The 24,491-nt window shown below is 30.8% G+C and overlaps 2 protein-coding genes across 3 annotated transcripts; both read right to left on the bottom strand.

Annotated features, from left to right (window-relative positions):
- Nucleotides 1–16,064: 16,064 nt before the first annotated feature.
- Nucleotides 16,065–16,514, bottom strand: LOC139901820 (uncharacterized mitochondrial protein AtMg00860-like). Its single transcript, XM_071884497.1, has one exon. The coding sequence runs from the start codon at nucleotides 16,512–16,514 to the stop codon at nucleotides 16,065–16,067; it is 450 nt and encodes a 149-aa protein (XP_071740598.1).
- Nucleotides 16,515–19,018: 2,504 nt separating this feature from the next.
- Nucleotides 19,019–24,192, bottom strand: LOC139871921 (probable ADP-ribosylation factor GTPase-activating protein AGD11). 2 transcript variants are annotated; one of them, XM_071859677.1, is made up of 10 exons: nucleotides 23,962–24,192; nucleotides 23,768–23,873; nucleotides 23,115–23,186; nucleotides 22,752–22,836; nucleotides 22,582–22,657; nucleotides 21,834–21,997; nucleotides 20,840–21,056; nucleotides 20,280–20,396; nucleotides 20,078–20,173; nucleotides 19,019–19,493 (listed from the first exon to the last, which is right to left on the bottom strand). In XM_071859677.1, the coding sequence occupies exons 2-10, from the start codon at nucleotides 23,811–23,813 to the stop codon at nucleotides 19,206–19,208; spliced, it is 1,161 nt and encodes a 386-aa protein (XP_071715778.1). In that variant the 5' UTR covers nucleotides 23,814–23,873; nucleotides 23,962–24,192; the 3' UTR covers nucleotides 19,019–19,205. The 2 variants fall into 2 exon arrangements, with proteins under 2 accessions (XP_071715778.1, XP_071715786.1); XM_071859685.1 differs by having other exon boundaries at nucleotides 23,768–23,861.
- Between the last annotated feature and the right edge of the window lie 299 nt (nucleotides 24,193–24,491).

Raw genomic sequence — 24,491 nt, 5'->3', positions numbered from 1 at the left:
AAAAATAAAAGGTCGAAAAATAAAAAGAACGTAGCGCGTCGAAACTTAAAAAGGAACTAAAAACTAAGAATTAAAAGTTGCGTCTAAAAATATTAAAGCTTAAAAGAAAAACTATATCCCAAATGGCAATAACTTAAAATGGTACTAAAATATATAAAACGGCGTCGCAAAATTCTAAAGCACCTAAATCTTAGTCTAAAGAAAAAGCACTTAAGGGATTTTACGGCAAAGCCTAAAAATCTAGAAATAAAAATAACTATGGCAAAAACTATGACTTAAAACTAAATACGAGCGAAAAATACAAATATTACGCTAAAATAAATTAAAAGTTACAAAATATAAAAATAATCTTAAAATTGTAAAAAGTACAATTTTTATAAAAATATTATTTTTATATTATTTATTTTATAAAACTATTAATTTTATAATTTATTAAAACTAAATAAACTAAATATATAAATTAAATACTAAAAACTAAACTAAATTAATATTAAATATAACCCTAATTAGGGTTTTAATTATAATAATAATAATAATTACGTAATAATTGCTGAACTAGTTAACTCTGGCGTGTCAGGTACACTCATGCGATCGCATGAATTTTTGCCTTCGGGCTCATGCGATCGCATGAGCTAGGGTTTCGGGCCACGGTTTGGGCTGCTACAGTGATCGGGTCGAGTAATTTTATTTTATATATTTTTTTTCTGTTTTAATAAATAATGATATAAATAAATAAAAACTTGTATTTTAAAAATTAAAATAAAAACAAAGGAACTTTATAATTTTATATATATATATAACAAACTATTAAAAATATATAAATATTTTGTTTTTCTTTTTATATTTTTGTATTTTAAAATTTAAAACGTAAATGTTTATACAAAGAACTTAATAATAAAAAAAATCTTTTTTTTTATAGCCTTGCGCTTTCGCGTATTAGCTGTCCCCGGCAGCGGCGCCAAAAATACTTGATGTGTGCGAGGTGTACTAGGAAATAGTATTAATTTTTACAACGAAATACTATTAAATACGATATAATTATACACAAGATATTTATTTATTTATAGAATGGATATACCTAAACCTTGCTACAACACTTATAGGTAGTGTACCTAATCGTACAGTAGTGTAGTTTTTAGTAAGTCCGGTTCGTTCCACAGGGAGACTTTTAAACAAGCTTAACGCTATATTTTTAAAAACTATATTTGTAAAAATACAAAAATATATAAGTAATATTATTATTATAAAAGGGGTTTTTACCGTTTAATGACCGGTTTGTCGATTTTAAAACTTTAGTCGCGGTTAAAACCTAATGTAAAATATTAATTATATAAAAGACTTAATTTTTTACGTAAAGTAAATAACGATAATGAAATTGCGATAAATAAAAGTGCGATAAAATAAAATTGCGATAATTAAAGAGTACGATAATTAAAAATGCAATTAAATAAAATGATAATAAATAAAAGTACAATAATTAAAAGTGCAATTAAATATGAAAATAAAGGAATTATGCTTATTTAAACTTCCGTAATCATGATGTTTGACGTGTTGATTTTAGTTTATTCCCATGGGTTAATTGTCCTTTGTCCTGGATTATTCGATATGTCCATACGGATTTGTCCATAATAGTCCATCAGTCATAATCATAAAGTGCGAAAGTCTTCGTCAAATTATTCTTACTCCCGAAGTCAAATATTCCAACTAATTGGGGATTCGAATTGTAACTAGGTCTTAATACTTTGTTTAATGAATACACCAGGTTATCGACTGCGTGTAGACCAAGGTTTTACTACTTTGTTAATAATTACACCAATTACCCTTGAATGTAATCCACCCCTGTTTCAACAAGTCTATTAACTATTAATCCAGTTCTGTGTCCGATAAAATGAAAAATTATTGGTATTTATAGATATCCCGCCCACCGTACCCAGTCAAGCGTATGTGGTTATATATAAATACGTCAAATTATAAGTCTATATATTAAATCAACGAGGTATCATTTAGTTAATATAAAACCCATTAATAGCCCATAGTCTAATTTCTACAATTGTCGTTCTTTTGTCCAAACCCCAATTATGGTCCAAAGCCCAATTACCCAATTTTAATATTTAGCCCAACATCATGATTACTTCGGCATTAAATAAGCATAATAATAACTTAGCTACTAGACATTAATTTAAAAATAACATTAACCATAACTTACAGTGATTAAAAATAGCGTAGCGTTACACGGACAGAATTTCGACTTACACCCTTACAACATTCGCTAACATACCCTTATTATTAGAAATTAAAATTAAAATTAAAATTAAAATATAAATATATATACGTTTATAGATAGAGAGATGGATGGATATATCAGTCAACCAAAGCATGCTTTTATAGGAATGTGGCCTGGTACTATTCACCATGCGATCGCATGGCTTTATAACTGCCAGGCCATGCGATCGCATGGCCTGCTTTTCCAGCTCACTTGAGCTTGTTTCTTCTGCCGACGGTTTTTATAAATAAATATAATATATAAATAATTTTAAGAATTATTTAAATATTATATTATATTTATGTGCATAGTTGACTTGTAATTTTTAGTCCGTTGCGTTGAGAGTTGACTTTGGTCCCGGTTCCGGATTTTCGAGCGTCCTTTCGTACAATTTAATATCTTGTATTTTGCGTTTAGCGTCTTGTACTCTTGTAATTTTGAGACGTTTCTCATCAATAATTTGAACCACTTTGATTGTACTTTGTACTTTTGAGCTTTTTGGTCGTTTGCGTCTTCAATTCGTCGAATCTGTCTTTTGTCTTCACCTTTTATTATTTAAACGAATATCACTTGTAAATAGAACAATTGCAACTAAAAGCTTGTCTTTCTTGAGGGATAATGCTATGAAATATATGTTCGTTTTTAGCATTATCAATGATAAAACTTTAATTTTCAGCTCGTATGCGTCATGAAAACATACTTATTGTCATCCATAACCATCCCAATCAAATTTCGGGACGAAATTTCTTTAACGGGTAGGTACTGTGACGACCCGGAAATTTCCGATCAAATTTAAACTTAATCTTTATATGTTTCCGACACGATAAGCAAAGTCTGTAATGATGAAATCTCAAAAACTTTGAACTGTGTTCATGTATTCATTTACCCTTCAACTATTTCCCGACGATTCACGAACGACCTAATTAGATATATATAAATATATGTATGTGTGTATGTGTGTGTGTGTGTGTGTGTGTGTGTGTGTGTGTGTGTATATATATATATGTATAAATTCTATACAAAATCATTTACATTGTAATTATTATATGTAAAGATTTATAATATTTCATTTTATGTAAATAATTATGTATTAATATTAATTTGTCATAATAATATAATTATTATATCATTTTTAACACTAATATTAATGATTATTATTATTAACATTGTTATTAATAATTATTACTATCATGATAATTATTACTATTAATATTAACAACATTATTATTATTATTATTAATATATTTAATAAATATTAATATTTAATAAATTATATAAATAACTAATTAAGCGAATATAAGTTGTTATATATCACTTTCAGTTTGGTTCATGTTTTCAATTTCCATGCGTGATATTATACCAACAAAAATTGAATTTGAGCTGTAAAGTTGATCTCTATTATTTTGATTACTGTTTCTTCGCTTCATTTTATTCAACTGAGTAAATTAGTATTAGTATTATATTACTACTCAATCACTATTGTTGATTGATGAAAATATCTGCAACATATAGTGCATATGAACGAATGTGGTACATATAGATATACATACACACTAAGTCATTCACAACCCCTTTCATTTTCTTCAATCATTGAACAACCCATTTTAACCAAACATCGAATAGTCATGATCACTAGTTTGCTGCTATCATTCGAAGAACAACCATCTGTCCATCTCGACTTCTGGTTTCGATTACCAACATCACTATACTTCCACCATGGACAACCACAAACCCAAATTTCTTGCTCCTGGATTCGACCACACCATCACCATAGTGTGAACCACAACTACTCGCTAGGTATCTTCATTTCTGTTTAAAACCCATAACCACCATGAACACTTTTCATCTCCCTTCATTTGTTTTCATTTCCGTCTCATTTCCGTTTTAAAAACAAAAACAAACTACCATGATGATCACCTGCATATTACTATATTGAACCCACAACCATCGTGCTTACTATGCTAGTGTGTATTCTATTTCTACCCAAACCGAGCACACCTATTATATTTTTTCGTTTGAAAATCACCACCATCAACCATTCACCACCCTCTTCAACCATCAACCACCAGCTTTCACGACATTATTCGAGCACCATTTACTGTTTTTGATTTCGTCTTCGTGAATCAACAACCACCACCTTAAACCCATCATCAACTTTGTCATGCTATTGTTACACTTACTTGTTATTACTTCTGTTTGAAAAACGCCATCCCATAAACTATTTTAAAGTTGCTGCCCTTCCAAACGAACAAGCTGTCGCAGCTATGTTTATGTTCCTGCATTGATTTGAAAACACCAATACCATTATCGTGAGTCACCCGAAACTTCTGTTAGTTTATTTTAATAAACTAAAACCCATTTGATAGATATTAAAGAGGATGAATTGAACTACTAGCCTTTTTTTATTTCCTTTTTGGACGACATATACTAAAGTAATTAACCCCACTTCACCCACACCCACTACTTTAAACAAAAGTTAGGACCACAACTTTTAGAAGAAAACCTTTTAGTACAATAAATCAATAATTGCGACAACAACAATTGAAGAACCCATGCTTCCTATACTTGATCGTCTAGATAATATGGTAAATTCACGAATTCCTTTTCTTGCTTGTGGATCATTGAACAACCATCATGTTATACACGTCAATGTTACAGTAGCTATAAAAGGTTCCATCATTTTGCTACGAAAATGCATATGGCTGACTTCTTCAACAATAACCAACGTCACCTTTTCATAAAAGAGTTTGCTTCTTTATTCTTCAATTTACTACTCGTGCCCGTCTTATGTTTTTACCTCGATCAACAACCTCATCACTAATTCTGTATCAGACCAAAGCCACACACACTCACACCATATTTCTGCTTCGAAACAAACATCCAACACCAAATTATTTATTGTTCTTATGCTATGATCGTGTACTAAATTAAACCACCTGCTCGTTTACTGTTTCAGACCATCATCAACCTCACCCTCGAACACCATCAATGCCAACGACCATCGATTATTACTGTTAATGTTTCCTGGTTCAACCAAGCACTATCATTATACTCGTAGTATTTATGTTACTAGTGGATAGAACTTAAAGATAATGATGATGAACAAGTTGGAATTTAATAATGTCGTTAATGGGGTCAAGATGGGGACGGGTATTATTGGATTACGAATTCCACGCACTAGTTACTAATCCTAAAACTATCTGTGCAAATGAATTAGGTTACTAACGGACTGCCATGATCATACTTAGTTGGGCCGATAATTTTATTGTAAAGTTGGGCCGTGTACCTTTCTTCCATTGGACTCCTGTTAAAATGGATTATTTGGGCCAAAAGCATGATACATGTTATGATGAACGAGAGTGATTGTGATTATAATTAGATTAAGATTATGATATTGGTATGATCATGATAAGGATATGTTATGATGATGATGCGTGAATAATAAAAGATGGTGATGATAGATGATACATGATTTAAAAGAATGATGAAATTAATGAGATGATAATGTTTGGGTTATGAAAATGGAAACAGATCAGGGTTAAAAAATTTAGGGAGGTGATTAAAACAGAAAATGGTAAATGGAGTAGTGGTTAGGGGAGTTTTCGGGTTAGCTGGATGTTGAGGGTTCAAACCCGGACTTGGGCATTATTTTTAGGACTACTCCTTTGAGGTAGTATTACGATTACCATTATTATTATTGTTGTTATTATTACTATATTTATTATTATTATTATTATTATTATTATTATTATTATTATTATTATTATTATTATTATTATTATTATTATTATTATCATTATTATTTTTTTAATATCATAAGTACTAGTTTTATTATTAGTAGTATTATTATCATTATAGATATTAAAATAAATATTAGTATTATTATTATTTGTAAAATCATTATTTTTATAGTTATTATTATTAGTAGTATTATCATTATAATCAAAAACAACTTTTATTGCTATTATTGATATTATGTTACCAAATAAATATTTCGTATATAGAAAATATACTTTTAGTAACATTACATATAAGGAAGTATTAATCACATTAACATTTTATATAGATATTCATATATAACATATTAAGTATTTTTAATATAATATTTACCAAATATATATTAATATAACTATATAAATATTAGTCATTATAAATGTATATACACAAATTAAATATATATATATATATATATAATATAAGTTATAATATATGAAATTGTTCAATTACGATTATAGGTATTAATATATATATATATATATATATATATATATATAGAAATGATATAGGTTCGTGAATCTGAGGCCAACCCTGCATTGTTCAATGTCGTCATATGTATTTTTACTACAAAATACAGTATTGTGAGTTTCATTTGCTCCCTTTTTAAATCTTTTGCAATATATATTTGTGGGATTGAGAATACATGCGCTGTTTTTATAACTGTTTTACGAAATAGACACAAGTAATCGAAACTACATTATATGGTTGAATGATCGAAGCCGAATATGCCCCTTTTAGCCTGGTAATCTAAGAATTAGGGAACCGAGCCCCTAATTGACGTGAATCCTAAAGATAGATCTATTGGGTCTAACAAACCCCATCCGTTGTCACGGATGCTATAATAACCCGTCCTAATCCATCTGGACGAAGTCCATATCGATTATAAACGATTCACAATAGTTGATTACATCGCGAGGTACTTGACCTCTAAATGATACATTTTACAAACATTGCATTCGTTTTTAAAAGGCAATATTTCTTTACAATGAAAGTTGACAGCATGCATACCATTTCATAATATATCTAACTATAATTAACTTAATAATAATCTTGATGAACTCAACGACTCGAATGCAACGTCTTTTGAAATATGCCATGAATGACTCCAAGTAATATCTTTAAAATGACCAAATGCACAGCGGAAGATTTCTTTCATAACTGAGAATAAACATGCTTTAAAGTGTCAACCAAAATGTTGGTGAGTTCATTAGTTTAACACAAATAATCATTTCCATCATTTTAATAGACCACAAGAATTTCATTTCCAGTTCTCATAAATATCCGTCCCATGCATAGAGACAAAAATCATTCATATGGTGAACACCTGGTAACCGACATTAACAAGATGCATATAAGAATATCCCCTATCATTCCGGAAAATCCTTCGAACATGATAAAAACGAATTCGAAGTACTAAAGCATCTGGTACTTTAGATGGGGTTCGTTAGGCCCAATAGATCTATCTTTAGGATTCGTGTCAATTAGTAGATCGGTTTACTAATTCTTAGGCTACCAAGCAAAAGGGGCATATTCGGCTTCGATCATTCACCCATATAATGTAGTTTCAATTACTTGTGTCTATTTCGTAAAACATTTATAAAAGCGCATGTATTCTCAGTCCCAAAAATATATAATTGCAAAAGCATTTAAAAGGGGAGTAATGAAACTCACTTAATGTATTTTGTAGTAAAAATACATATGACGACATTGAACAAGTGTAGGGTTGGCTTCGGATTCACGAACCTATATCAAGTATATACATTAACATATATAATTGAAATCAAATAATTTTACCTATTAATTATATAATATTTATATATTTATTGTTTGTAGTTTATATAGAATTTTTACTAAATCTCGATGTATATTTTATTTATATCTTAAATTATACGTTATATATATATATATATATATATATATATATATATATATATATATATATATATATATATATTTATTTATTTATTTATTTATTTATTTATTTTGTATATGATAAAAATTAATATTTAATCATACAGTTATATTAATATATGTGTATAGGTATTTAATAATTTGTTATATGTAATATTTATATAATAAATGTTAATATGTTTATTCAATATTTTATGTAATACAATATGATTATATATCAAATATGTTTTTATGTATTAAAAATAATGTTAATAATAATAGTAATAATAAGAATAATGTTAATGCTAATAATAATAATAATACTAATAATAATAATAAATAAAATGATATTTTTAATAAAAATGATAACTTTATTAGAAATGAAAATTTTAATAAAAATGCTATCTTTAATAATAAATGATAATTTTAATAATAATAATAATAATAATAATAATAATAATAATAATAACAATAATCTTACTACTAATGTTAATAATATACTAATAATAATAATAATAATAATAATAATAATAATAATAATAATAATAATAATAATAATAATAATAATAATAATAATAATAATAATAATAATAATAATAATAATAATAATAATAATAATAATGATAATAATAATAATGATAATAATAATAATACAATTAACAATAGAATACAACCTTTGAAGACAAGCTTTATAAAAATAAACGCCTTAGCCCAGATTCGAACCCACGACTTCTCGAAAACCCAAAACACCCTCAAACCAATCCTCTGTTTCGTTACTTGCTGATTAAATCCACCATTTAAATTTATTTATCCTGTAACTAATCTTCTTCATAATCTTAATCATGATTATCACAGATTCATAAAATCACAGGATTATCACCACGTCCCATAATCATATATCGTTTTAACAGCTTCATCGTTTCAGTTTAACATCACCAATTAATCATATTATCACGAATGCTTGTTATTTTATGATATTATCATCATCCTAAAATTATCTTCGTATCAACATAATACCGTCATTACCATCATCATAATCATACTCTATTGTCTTCTTAATCATCATCACCATTGTCAATAGTTTCATCATTCGAAAATAATAAAAACACGTCATGATGGCAGTGATTCAATTACAAGTGAAATTTTGTTAAAGGCCCAACTTCAAGGACTAGTCCACTAGCAGCCCATAAGTAAGTTATTTGGCCCAATTGAAGCCCGTTCCAAATTGTTTTAATCAACAAATTTTAAAGGGTTCGGTGGTGGTAGTTCTTGGCCATCAACAGGAACCGAAAGATAAAGCTTGGGATGGTTTTTGGGTTCGAACAAAATAGCAGTCGTTTTCAATGATCCAAGGTTAGTATTTGAAGCAGACCCATAGCAGCAACAATAACATGTGTGGTGGTTTGTTGAGTGTTTTACGGAAGAAGAAGAAAAAAGATAGCAGTTAAATGTTGGCTAAATAATAGTTGGGCTTCGATTAAAACAGAAAGCAAACGGGTCTTTGTTACAGCCCAAAACACTAATAGAAAAATGGCCCAAGTAAAATCAATGGGTGAGTGATGTGAGATCGTCCAGTCCAAACGGGAGTAAAGCAGTCACGGATAGATAAGAATTTAAAAAGGTTTCATTTTCCTTTACAGATCATCCTATCGTTTTCTTATTACTTTTTAGACTAGCACGATGCCCATTTGCAACATCAATCATCATGCCCCCTTAATCTATCATTTTCATTGTAACTTTATTGTCTCAAGAAGAAGAATAAATTACAGCGTGAAATAGAAGAATACACTTAGAAGCAGCAGTTTAGAATCGATATAGCAGCAACAGGAGGCGAGTGATAGTTCAAGATAATGATGTACAGTAGCAGTCATCGTGGATATTTTAAATAGAAATAGAAAAAGGGTGTACTGCAATAGTAAAGGTTTGCAGGTGGAGTTCGTTTTGGTTCTTGATTAGAAACAGAAACTTACAGCTTAGTAGCAGCAATACAACTGTAGCAGATGGCAACAATGGTGGTTTCACGGCTGCAAAATAGAAGACGATCGTAGCTGTAACAGTTTGTGATGGTTGGGTGGTGTTTGTTTATGAATTATGATATTGGGGTGGTTTGTGATGGTTGTTTGATACAAAATATGAAGTGTTCGATTCATGTAAAAAATAAAATCATTACTCGTGGTTATTGGTGTTAATGGTGTTCATATATGTTTTGACCGAAGTGGGTTTAAGGTAATGGTGGAAAGTGGTTGTGGGTGGTGAAACTAGTCTGGCCGGTGGTAAGATGATGGTGGCGGGTTGTTCATGGTGGCGGACGTGATCATGGGTGAAGAAGGAAGACAAGAGTGATGGGTGTTGGATTTTCTTCTTCATGAATGTCATATGTGTATATATATATATATATATATATATATATATTTATATATATATATATATATATATATATATATATATATATATATATTTATTTATTTATTTATTTATTTATTTATTTTGTATATGATAAAAATTAATATTTAATCATACAGTTATATTAATATATGTGTATAGGTATTTAATAATTTGTTATATGTAATATTTATATAATAAATGTTAATATGTTTATTCAATATTTTATGTAATACAATATGATTATATATCAAATATGTTTTTATGTATTAAAAATAATGTTAATAATAATAGTAATAATAAGAATAATGTTAATGCTAAAAATAATAATAATAATAATAATAATAATAATAAATAAAATGATAGTTTTAATAAAAATGATAACTTTATTAGAAATGAAAATTTTAATAAAAATGCTATCTTTAATGATAAATGATAATAATAATAATAATAATAATAATAATAATAATAATAATAATAATAATAATAATAATAATAATAATAATAATAATAATAATAATAATAATAATAATAATAATAATAATAACAATAATCTTACTACTAATGTTAATAATAATAATAATAATAATAATAATAATAATAATAATAATAATAATAATAATAATAATAATAATAATAATAATAATAATAATAATGATAATAATAATAATGATAATAATAATAATAATACAATTAATAATAGAATACAACCTTTGAAGACAAGCTTTATAAAAATAAACGCCTTAGCCCAGATTCGAACCCACGACTTCTCGAAAACCCAAAACACCCTCAAACCAATCCTCTGTTTCGTTACTTGCTGATTAAATCCACCATTTAAATTTATTTATCCTGTAACTAATCTTCTTCATAATCTTAATCATGATTATCACAGATTCATAAAATCACAGGATTATCACCACGTCCCATAATCATATATCGTTTTAACAGCTTCATCGTTTCAATTTAACATCACCAATTAATCATATTATCACGAATACTTGTTATTTTATGATATTATCATCATCCTAAAATTATCTTCGTATCAACATAATACCGTCATTACCATCATCATAATCATACTCTATTGTCTTCTTAATCATCATCACCATTGTCAATAGTTTCATCATTCGAAAACAATAGAAACACGTCATGATGGCAGTGATTCAATTACAAGTGAAATTTTGTTAAAGGCCCAACTTCAAGGACTAGTCCACTAGCAGCCCATAAGTAAGTTATTTGGCCCAATTGAAGCCCGATCCAAATTGTTTTAATCAACAAATTTTAAAGGGTTCGGTGGTGGTAGTTCTTGGCCATCAACAGGAACTGAAAGATAAAGATTGGGATGGTTTTTGGGTTCGAACAAAATAGCAGTCGTTTTCAATGATCCAAGGTTAGTATTTGAAGCAGACCCATAGCAGCAACAATAACATGTGTGGTGGTTTGTTGAGCGTTTTACGGAAGAAGAAGAAGAAGAAAAAAGATAGCAGTTAAATGTTGGCTAAATAATAGTTGGGCTTCGATTAAAACAGAAAGCAAACGGGTCTTTGTTACAGCCCAAAACACTAATAGAAAAACGGCCCAAGTAAAATCAATGGGTGAGTGATGTGAGATCGTCTAGTCCAAACGGGAGTAAAGCAGTCACGGATAGATAAGAATTTAAAAAGGTTTCATTTTCCTTTACAGCTCATCCTATCGTTTTCTTATTACTTTTTAGACTAGCACGATGCCCATTTGCAACATCAATCATCATGCCCCCTTAATCTATCATTTTCATTGTAACTTTATTGTCTCAAGAAGAAGAATAAATTACAGCGTGAAATAGAAGAATACACTTAGAAGCAGCAGTTTAGAATCGATATAGCAGCAACAGGAGGCGAGTGATAGTTCAAGATGATGATGTACAGTAGCAGTCATCGTGGATATTTTAAATAGAAACAGAAAAAGGGTGTACTGAAATAGTAAAGGTTTGCAGCTGGAGTTCGTTTTGGTTCTTGATTAGAAACAGAAACTTACAGCTTAGTAGCAGCAATACAACTGTAGCATATGGCAACAATGGTGGTTTCACGGCTGCAAAATAGAAGACGATCGTAGCTGCAACAGTTTGTGATGGTTAGGTGGTGTTTGTTTATGAGTTATGATATTGGGGTGGTTTGTGATGGTTGTTTGATACAAAATATGAAGTGTTCGATTCATGTAAAAAATAAAATCATTACTCGTGGTTATTAGTGTTAATGGTGTTCATATATGTTTTGACCGAAGTGGGTTTAAGGTAATGATGGAAAGTGGTTGTGGGTGGTGAAACTAGTCTGGACGGTGGTAAGATGATGGTGGCGGGTTGTTCATGGTGGCGGACGTGATCATGGGTGAAGAAGGAAGACCAGAGTGATGGGTGTTGGATTTTCTTCTTCATGAATGTCATATGTATATGTGTGTATATATATATATATATATATATATATATATATATATATATATATATATATATATATATATATATATATATATATGATATGTTATATAATATCTTTGTTAAAGGAACAGGTGAAATGAAATCAAGTGCACAGTTAACAGACAAGGTTGTTTGTAGTCTCTATCTCCCTATCTCTCAGTATCTACATATAGTACAACAATTAATTATAATATTAATAATAATTAATAATTATATCACAAAGTAAATGAAGTTGTTCTCATGACTTTACACGTTTTGCATGATTCATGGAAATGTGTTAATAATCGATTGATAAAATCCACTTTTTCAAACAGTTAAGGTGGACATGGGATTCCACTAGCTAACTAAGCAATTATCCATATTCAAATCTCATATTTCTCGAAGAGAATTAGGTCCAACATCTATATGAATTATTTTGTGGAGAAGTCAAAAAGAAAAATAGTAACCCTATTACAATCATTGAAACTTATTTGTTTGAATTCTACCAACAGTTCTATTAAGGGTATTATTTCGTACACCGTTGTTAATTAGTGGCTGATAAAAGTACACGAAAAAATCCCAAATTTTTAAATTAACTATTTTTATTTATTTTGTTCATTATGGTATAAAATTCGATTATTAACTATTAAATAAAAAATTACATTAATTATTCACTTCCAACCCCAAGTAAAATATAAAAAGTTTTAAAATTTATCAAATTACTTCTAAATGTATTATTAATAAGCCTATAATTTATAGAACTCATTTTCGCATCACCGTTTATTTTAAAATCATATAAGTTTGAATTTAATTTACTTAATATCAATCGGGACATTAAATGAGTATTACAATCTTTTAATATTTATTTTTAATATACTTTCTTTATATATATAGATATATTTTAAATAATAATTATTATAATATCTTATTTTTATTTATTTTATATAATTAAATTTTAATAGCAATAACATATAATATTTCAAATTATATTTTCAATTACCATTTTTATATATATATATATATATATATATATATATATATATACACACACACACACACATATCTATTTTCAATTAATTGTTCGTGAATCGTCGAAACTGGTCGAAGGTAATTGAATACATGAACATAGTTCCAAAATTTTCGAGACTCAACAATATAGACTTTGCTTATCGTGTCGAAAACATATAAAGATCAAGTTTAAATTTGGTTAAAATTTCCGGGTCGTCACAGATGCTTTAGTACTTCGAAATTTATCATGTCCGAAGGAGTCCCGGAATGATGGGGATATTCTATATGCATCTTGTAAATGTCGATTATCAGGTGTTCAATCCATATGAATGAATTTTATAGAAGTGAGCAGACCTGCACCTTGAAAGGAAAATGAAATCTTGTGGTCTATTAAATTAATGGAAATGATTGTTTATGATAAACTAATGAACTCACCAACCTTTTAGTTGACACTTTAAAGCATATTTATTCTCAGGTATGAAAGAAATATTCCGCTGTGCATTTGCTCATTTTAGAGATATTACTTGGAGTCATTCATGACATATTTCAAAAGACGTTGCATTCAAGTCATTGAGTTCATCAAGATCAATATTAAGTCATTCATAGTTTGGATATATTATGAAAGGATATGCATATCTGTCAACTTTCGATGTAATGGAAGTTTGTCTTTTAAAAATGAATACAATGTTTGTAAAATGTATCATATAGAGGTCAAGTACCTCGCAATGAAATCAACTATTGTGAATCGTTTATAATCGGTATGAACGGGGCATTTCAAATTTCATGTCTAAAATTTAAGTGCCATGATTGAAATCAACCCTTCATCATTCACTTCTGGAAGCTAGCCAATAAAAGTTGGGGTGTCTTGTTTATGCTCCTTAAGCTGTGAAACATGAAACACTTGGTGGATTTGGGTAGTATCTGGCAATTGTAGCTTATATGCAACTGCTCCAATTCTTGCCACAATTTGAAATGGACCATAATACTTTGGAGAGAGCTTTATATACTTGTGTGACCTAAGTGTGACATGTCTATGTGGCTGTAGTTTCACATAGACCTAAGTTCCCACCTCAAAAACTCTGTGACAGTCCTTCTCTTATCTGCTACATTCTTCATTCTGTCTTGTGCTCTTTTCACATGAAACTTTAAAATATTCGAGGCATGTTGTCTAGTAGTCAAAGATCGATCTATATCATCCACTCTACTATCTTTAGCAGTGTAAACAATAGGAATGGGTGGCGGTTGCCCATAAACTACTTAATAGGGTGTTGTATGAATAGAAGAATGGTTGTTGGCATTATATCTAAATATTCAGTCAAAGCTAACCACTTTGACCAACTTTTAGGCTTATCACTAGTTATACACCTCAAATACACTTCTAAACATCGATTGACAACCTTTGTTTGACCATTAGTTTGGGGGTGGTAAGCAGTTGATAGATGAAGCTGCATCTACATACACTTGAACAATTCTTTCCAAAAAGTAGTTAAGACTACCTTATCTCTATCATTAACAATCACTTTTGGTAGACCATGAAGCTTATAGACATTATCAAGGAAACACTGAGCTACAGTAGAAGCTGTGAAGGGGTGTGATAGGGCCATAAAGTGTGGATATTTACTTAATCTATCCACAACCACAAATGTAACAGATTTCCATGTAACATTTGTAACCCTTCAATGAAATCCATTGACAGTTCAGTCCAAATGGTGCTAGGCATAGGTAGTGGTTGTTACAGCGCACGGTAGTTAGTTTGGTCAGCTTTACACCTTTGGCAAGTAGTACATTTCATGATGTGTTCTTTAAACTGCTTCCTCATATTTTTCCAATAGAAGTAAGTTCTGATTTTTTGCATAGTATAGTTAACCCAGAGCTGCTACCAAAGGGTGTGTTATGGAAATGTTGGATAATATCCAATCTTAATGACTCATATGACCCTTCCACCAACATGCCTTTTCTGTATAACTACTCACTTTGCCAGGAATAATGTTTGACTGAATCATCATTATTGATCATTCTTGAAATAAGATCCTATAAATCCACATCCTCGGCCACATTAACTTTGATTTTGTCAGACATATCACTTTCTATGTTGGATACTTGAATATTGAATAATTCAACATCACCATGTACCCTAGATAAAGCATCTACTGCTCCATCATCATTGCCCTTCTTTTAAACAATGTCATAATCAAACCCTATTAACTTTGGTAACCATTTAGTTTTAGTAGGAGTATATAACCTTTGATCAACCAGATGTCTAAGACTAATGTGATCAGTCTTGATTATGAATCGATGATCTAATAGTAAACCCCTCTATTTTTCCAATGCTTGCATAATGTCCAGGAACTGTCTATCATAAGTAGACAGAGCTTGATGTCTTTGTGAAAGTATCTTGCTTATAAAAGCAATTGGATGACCTCCTTGCTGCAGATTTGCTCCAATACCTATCCCAGAAGCATCAGTCTCATTAAAAGCTATTGTAGCTAAATCTGACCATAGAAATGAATCTTTCTTTGTGAGTAAGTTCAGTGGTCTACTAATCATAGCATAATTTGTTATGAATCTCATGTAATATCCAGTTAATCCCAAAAAACTTCTCAACTGTCTCAATGTTTTAGGCATAAACCAGTTTGCCATAGCTTTTATCTTTGTTGGGTGATCAGTAGAAACACCTTCTGCAGAAATAACATGCCCCGAATACTCTACTTTGGAAGTAGCAAATACACACTTGGATTTCTTTGCAAACAGGGTATTTTGCCTCATAACTTATGATATCATTCTCAAATGCTTAATGTGTTCATCCGTAGTAGCACTATATACGAAGATATCATCAAAAAACACCAGAGTAAACCTCCTTATAAATGGTTTAAAGATCATTCATCAGATCTTGGAAGGTTGAAGGACATTTGTTAGCCCAAATGGCATTACTAGGAATTCATAATGACCCTCATGGGTTCTAAAATCAGTTTTTGGTATGTCTGCCTCATGCATTCTTATTTGATGGTACCCAGATCTTAAATCCAGCTTACAATGAACTACAGATCCACTCAACTCATCTATAAGTTCTTCAATGATCGGAATGAAAAACCTATCTTTGACAGTTTAACATTTAATTCCTTATAGTCAATGCATATCCTCCAAGTGCCATCTTTTTTCTTGACCATAACTATAGGTGAAGCAAATGGACTGTGACTCATCTTCATTATGCATTCTTACTAAACTCATTGCATCCTCTAATGTTTTTGGATTAAACATTCTTACAGGAATCTCTAATTCCTTCTCCAGGCCTTCCAAATACCAACTAATGGACTGCTTCTCATTGATATCCACCTTGTTCAAAAGAACCACAAATTCATCATTATAATCTTGCAATGAATCTGTGTGCCTTCAAGTTTTTGATTTCAGCCAAAGGATCTTCAATACTTGTTTTGAACCTCTTAAGAACAGCATAGCATCTTGGTATTCATTCCATTCTATATCTGGTCCATGCTTCTTAACATATTCTTGATGCCACAACAGTGCCTTCTTATACATGTGTATAGAAGCTATATGTATCTTGTCATCATCTTTAGTATGATCCACTTTAAGTACTGATTATCTGTACAGCCATCCCTAGACATCTTCTCCTTCAGATCTGGGAAAATCTAACTTTGTGAGACGAGTCAATTTTTGACATGCACCTCTATGATGTGTACCTTCCCCATTCTTGAATTTATTGACTTTTGTGGTCAAATATTGTTGTTGAACAATTACATCATCTAATTTATGATTGATTGAACCGACAGCTGCATCAATTCGAGTGTTGAACTGTGCAGACATCTCCATTATAGTACGAGTTAACTCAGCGATGGCACTCTTAACCGCTTTCGGCATACCTTCATCATTTGATCATGTCAACGTCACCATTTTAAGCAATTGAATAGAATCGATTTCAGAATTGTAGCTATGATACCAATTGATACGTTAACCTGGATTGATGATCAGAGTTAACTATCTACTAAACCTGAAAGTTCTATAATTGAGAAAGAACAATGAAGTTTAATCGGATTTTATTACATCCAAAGTTGCGAACGAATTACAGAGAAGGAATGAAATTGATAACTGGAAAAACTAACTTCTAGTTCGTTACAATCAACTATATAACTAGATACACTAACTGATTTCTACAATAAACAATTGTAACTGAATTAACAGGATTGAGTCTCGGTTCAATTGGCCGTTGCTGTCGTTGAAGAAGAAGAAATCATGTGCGAGGCATGCTTTTCCCAATTTAAGTGCCACGTGACCCGGATGTGTGCCCTAATTTTGAATATAGCGTATCAGACAGAAGCCTAATTTCATTACGTCCATCGTTTCAAAATACCTAGTCATTGATGTTGCTGAATTTCCGCACTTCTCTAAGGAGGACATGGCGAATGCGGGTGTCAATGTGTGGAGATAACTGCCAACCCATGTTATAGAAGAAATACGGTTATTTGGAGTAACCTCCATTGAGCACCTATAAATGCTCTAAGTTTGGAAATGTTAAAGACCACTTGACACTTTGAATTCACTCACAAATTACTCTCAGACGAACAATATTGTCATAATCACTCAATAGCATTAACCACCCTTTTCGAAATCAACATTTCATACAAGGTTATTCATGATTCCCCAGAGAGTTGAAGTTATTTCACCCTCCATTGCACTCGATTTATTTTGGCTCGATCCGTCGGCAAAGAATAAAACAATCTTTCATGTTGTATTGCATGTAATGATGGTTGACAAAGAATGGGTTGACATGACTTGTATGCGTTTCCTTCTTCAACTTATACTTGTTTGAAAGGTTGTTCTTTTGACAAGATTTGTCTTATGAACTTGTGAATAGGCAATACACATCATATTTAACAGTTTTTGTTGAGTCGAGTTTATAGTTACAGGCTATCATGTGGTCTTTAGCATAATGATATAGTTTCTTATGTTGTGCCATGTATATCATTATGAAATGTCATTCGTTGAGCGCATTAGAGGAAATTGTAAATTATAGTTAATCTCATTCAACGACGTGAGTTTACCTGACTGATATGTTCGGAGAGGACCTAAGCATTTATGATGATTTCATGATTGTCTTTTTGATGTGAATTGGGTATTAGCAAAATATGCTACTACAAAAATTTTTTTTTCTTAGAAAGATGCAGGAAACCATAGTGGTCGAGTTCCTAACAAGCACACAATTTCGAGATAGCCATACGATGATTTTATCTTACGCTAAAAACGTTATATTTGGTCTAAAAGAGGGCCATGAAAATAAATAAACAGAGATTTCTTACATCAAATGAACATTACATACACTACAACATTAATCATCCTAATCACTCAAACATACCCAAATCCACCCTATGATAACATATGCATATCACAAAAATCCTACATGAAGAAAAAAACTAGTTAATAATATTGGGCGTTTTCTCACATTTATTGGGTTAACGGCACACATTCAATTTCTAGTTCTATCTCACCACTCTCAACGTTTTCCAGCTTAAGAACAATTCCTTGTTTTGCTTTCCCGTCTGCGACAGTGATCATCCCATTATTGACGACGGGATTTTTGTCTTTTCCATCTGTCACCTTTTCGATTTGCGCTGAGGGATCGGTGGGATTACATATTTCTAACGCTTTGGCAGCAGCGACCAAGGGATCGATATCAATCTCAGCCTCACCCATAAAATCATCTGTTGTAAACTTATCCTTGTCAAAAACACTCTGCATAACACCTTAAAACTTATTAGCCAATTCTTTTTAATTTTATCACTACTACAAAAGGGTACAATTGCTGTATATAAATAACTTTACAACACGTGACAAAATAGCATAGCAGGTTAATTTTGAATTAGTTTGATCAACCCTTTAATGTGAACCGGGCCAATTTGGGGCATCTTTTATAGGTAACATGTCAAACACGTAAATCAGAGTAGAAATACTCCGCTTTTCCAGTAATCTGAACGCGGAACTAAAAAACGACAAAATTACAAGGACAGTCCCTGTGGTTTGTACCAAATTGCAGGTTCATTCCATAACCTTTTTTTTATAAGGTTAGTCACTGTGGTTTGCAACTATTGTAAAGACAGTACTTCCATCTAACGGACGTTAAAAAATTTCGTTAAATCCTGTCACATGCGTTGCACATGAGGGCATGTTTGTCCATTTAATAAAAAATTTCGTTAATCATTGTTAGCAGGTTTACACATTATAACCTGCTATGCTATTTTTTGTATCTTTATCCTTCAGGGATAATAACATTCATCACCAAGTCAATCAAAATACAACTTAAACAAAATTTAGCTTACCACTACCAAAGGTGGAACGTTGTCGGGAATCGATAACATTAACGTTTCATTCCAAACAGGATTAAGGTTGTTCTTTATAAATCGCGTCCTCACTGACTGCAGCGAAACACAAGATCTTCTTATGATGAAACCAGTATAATATCCAACTACATTTACAGTTATGCAACAGAAACAGATATCTTTACGTATGATTTAGGCTTACTTGATTTCCCAATGAGAGCATAACATAAGGATCACTACTTCTCACATCTCGAATAACAAGGTCTGTGCCTCTGACCACCTTCACCTTTATCAAACCAACAAATTCCACCATACCTGCCTATAAACAACATATCAAGCAGGCAACTTCAGTGTGATATGAATAATAAATTTTTAGAGCCACATTAGAAATATTTTTAACATAAATTCAGCCATACAATAATACATCTGTTGAAATATAAACATCCCAGTGACCTATTTTGGTCAAGAACATGTTATACTTACAGAGGATATTAATTTAGTAGAGGTGGCGATTTCAGCCCAGTTACTTAATAGATAGATTCAGTTGCTGTTTTATCACTAACGGGTCAACCAAGTAATTTGCAGAAAAAAAGTATCTGAAAAAGAATTTTTTATACATGTTTACAATATTTTCAAAAAATTTAAAAATATTTTTGAACTGTTTTGCCACCTATAGGTTAACATAACCACGTATCATTTTCAAAAAAATGCAAGGACGAGAGATGATTAAATTGAAACAAGATCATAATGCAAAGTCATTACCGTTGACTGACTTTTCTTTGCAGGCTTCTGTTCAGCATCTTTTCGTCTCCTGTTGTTTAAAAATGCTTGGCCAATACCATGTAAACGCACGCTGTTTATGTACTTTTTATCTACTACATTATTCAACCCAGTTGAACTGCAGTGAAAAGCTGAAGGAGTGAAGGGGCAAGACAACTGTTCTTCAGTGTTCAAAAATTGTTGCATTACGTACTTTCTCCTGAGTATAGATCAAGTTCAGAAACAAAAATTGTTCTACAAGTTTTATTGTAATAATTGTAGTTAATAGTTAGAGGTAGCAACTTGATTCAGTTGTATCACCCTAAAGCTTAAAGGGTCAAACGGTTAGAATGGAGTATAATTTTAGTATTGTTAAAATATACGAGTAGTTTTTAAATGGACATATAGCCCAAACATGTAACATATAGACCAAAATTTCCCAATAAACGGAATGTCACTTTTCTCATTGCCCAAAAAGGATTCTTATCTTATTTGGGTACAAAGAAGGAGTTATAATTTGAGGAAAACAAAAAACAAAAAAAAAAAAAAAAAAAAAACATTCAATAAATGTAATATTCCTCCACAATGTGCATCCAGAAAAATGAATGACGTGGCATTTGGAAATTGGATGACATGGTGCCACCTCATCTAGTTTGATGATGTGGCGTCTATGTGGATGCACGTGTCGATGAATATTACCTCTATTAAACTTTTTTTCCAAATTACAGACCTTTCTTTGCACCAAATCAAAACCAGAATCCTTTACGGGCAATGAGAAAAGCGAACTTCCCTTTATTGGGAAATTTTGGCCTATATTATCTTTTTGGGCTATTTGTCCTTTTTGAAACGTGCTAAACTGTTGTTTTTGTTATGGAAATTGTAACAAAAAAAAAAAAAAGGTTTTAGCTCAACACAATCGTTACTTAAAAGTTACCCATCCAGATCCATTACCAACCACACATTTTGCCACCTCTAACACTTGTAATTCTTCCATTACTTGATAAAATCGGTACGCTCTTCTATGGAAGAATCTGGTTGTGGTTTTTTACAGCTGCTAGGAATGCTGTCTTCATATTTCTTATTTACCGCAATATTTCCACCAAGTTTAATCACATTATCAACATCTTCCTCTGTCCAATCATCTAGATTCACTGATAGTATCTACAGTAACAATTTGTTTACAAGTTATTTATACAAATACACGATCTGACCCAACTGAACAATAAAAATTTAGCAAAAACGAAGCGGTTCAAACTGGTTCCATGGGTAGAAAGTTGCCATAAAATGTATTTCTAACATACAAAATCTTCGATTCATACTATTAGATTCTTAATACAATAATAGTCTTTGTGATCATTATTGAAACACTAATTAGTAATTAAAAAAAAATTCATGTTATAACAAAAAGGGTATCTGGCCAACCCAACCCGTACAAGATATTATGTTTTGACCCATTACCCAGCCTGCGTGAACCTCCCGTTTTCCACTTCTAACTGATATGGACTCCGCAAGTCTGCATTCATGTTTGACGGTTCAGGCTCACAAGCGTATAATAGAAAGAAGAAGAGAAGAAATGAGCTTGTACTTGGATATAAAACCCGTAAACAATTTCCTTATGTTAGAATAAGTGTTACTAAACCCCAACTTTCCTCAAATTCGGACATTTGTTGCAGTCTTTATTTAATTGCACATTGCACATATTTATAAATCGAAAATCATAATGGAGCAAGTAATTATTACCGTACCTTTGATATATGCACTCCGAGGCTTCTATGTACTCCAGAACACTTAATACACACAAATGCTCCAAGATTCACAGATCTAGTCACACCGACAAAGTAAATGTCAATTAGATCACAATACAAAAATAGATGACGCAAAGCGGTGGATAAGTGGAAAATATGAGTGCACTTACACCCATTTTGGATTTGGAGATCCGCAATCAGCACATAATTCATTGCCACATTCAGATAAAAAGTTTTCCAGCTTCTGCTTTGAATCTGATTAGGAATATCAAATTTGCAGCCAAAGCCAACAATTTGGTTATTACAATTACAATAATGATTATATCAATATCAAATATTTGAATAAATTGAGGTAAGAGGTAGTATGCAAGTAAAACAGACTTTCGAGGATAAAATAAGTAATACATTGCCATATTGCTATGTTAATGTCACCATTACTTTTAAACATAAACTTCTACTTGTATATTTGGAAAGAGAAAAAAAAGTTATTGATCATCAAATAACGAATAGAATAACAATAAACTTGAAAGTACCGGAAAATGAAGTCTCGTCGTCTAACCGATCATTATCATTATCTATTTTTAAGAGGTCATAGAGGGAAGCTCCTGCAATTATAAGTGCATAAATCAGAGGTCATAGTAAAAAAAATGAGGTAACGTATTGGAATCAAGGAAAGTTAGACATACAAACAATTTAGCAACATTAAAATATTATTTCATTTCAGTTCTGTCAACAGTCAAAACTTGAACACTGATCATATTCAATCATTTTTAAGTTTAATGTTATATTTAAACGATTCAGTTCTATCAACCATTTGATAGTCCACTATGATGATGATAAATATTAGAAAAATTACTTATTAACAACATTGTCAAACCGTATGTATAACTAAAAATCTAATGCATACCTACAGATTAGTACTTCATTATATCAATTAGCTACTGAAAGGTCAAAGTAGAACCAAGTCAAACAAAGAGACATCAATTACCTCACATATTAATGCATATATTTTGGAATTAGCAATTAGTATTACATTACATACATGATACACCAATTTTTTCCTAACCCTAAAATCAAAGTTATTAATCTCTTATAACCCTAACATCATATGTCTAGACATACACATTTACACATTTAATATTATTCAATAATTCAAAAAACCGAAAGAAAAATAAGTCATAAATACCTGATTTATGATCAGCATCCGTCCTTTTATTTCTCGCAGACATCATTCTTCAGCAATCGAAATAAAAAAACGGATACGTGCACGTTCAATATCTCTGCATTTTTATCTGATTATACATCACAATTATTAAAAATTAATCACATAATGCCGTATGAAAACTTGTAAATGCATGCACGTGCATTATTTTAATTTACCTGCATAAGAGCAACATTCAACAAACAATGTGATAATTTTTGTATAATTTGTAGAGGAGATGATGATGATGATGATGATGATGATGATGTTGATGAAGCGCGAATCAAACTATAATTAAATTAGCGATAACTTTGTGTTATATTGTAATTGTAATGAATATATATAACAAAAGAATCAAGGTTTTTGAATAAATTGATGCTACTGGTTGTGAAATATAAGTGTGGGCAATTATTGAAGGAAAAGGACGATTTTGAAAACCTAACTGTTTTTTTAATTTTGGGTTTTGTTGGTTGAAAAGATTGAAGATTTTGCACGTCGATTGAAAAGATTTCGTGGTGTTTCTGGCGTTGGCTGTCTGTATCAAATGGTAATTTACATATTACTACCTTCACGATTTCTATTTAACGCAATTAACCCGTAAAACTTTTTGCCGACATTACATTTCAGGGTTGTTTGGATGTCCCTTTTATTGATTTTATTTTATTTATTGATATTGAATATTGAAGGCAAAAACACTCAGTCTTAATGA

The sequence above is a fragment of the Rutidosis leptorrhynchoides genome, chromosome 1, assembly GCF_046630445.1.
Source record: "Rutidosis leptorrhynchoides isolate AG116_Rl617_1_P2 chromosome 1, CSIRO_AGI_Rlap_v1, whole genome shotgun sequence".
In the NCBI taxonomy this organism is placed as follows: Eukaryota; Viridiplantae; Streptophyta; class Magnoliopsida; order Asterales; family Asteraceae; genus Rutidosis; species Rutidosis leptorrhynchoides.
This window is presented reverse-complemented; position numbering and strand designations above follow the sequence as displayed.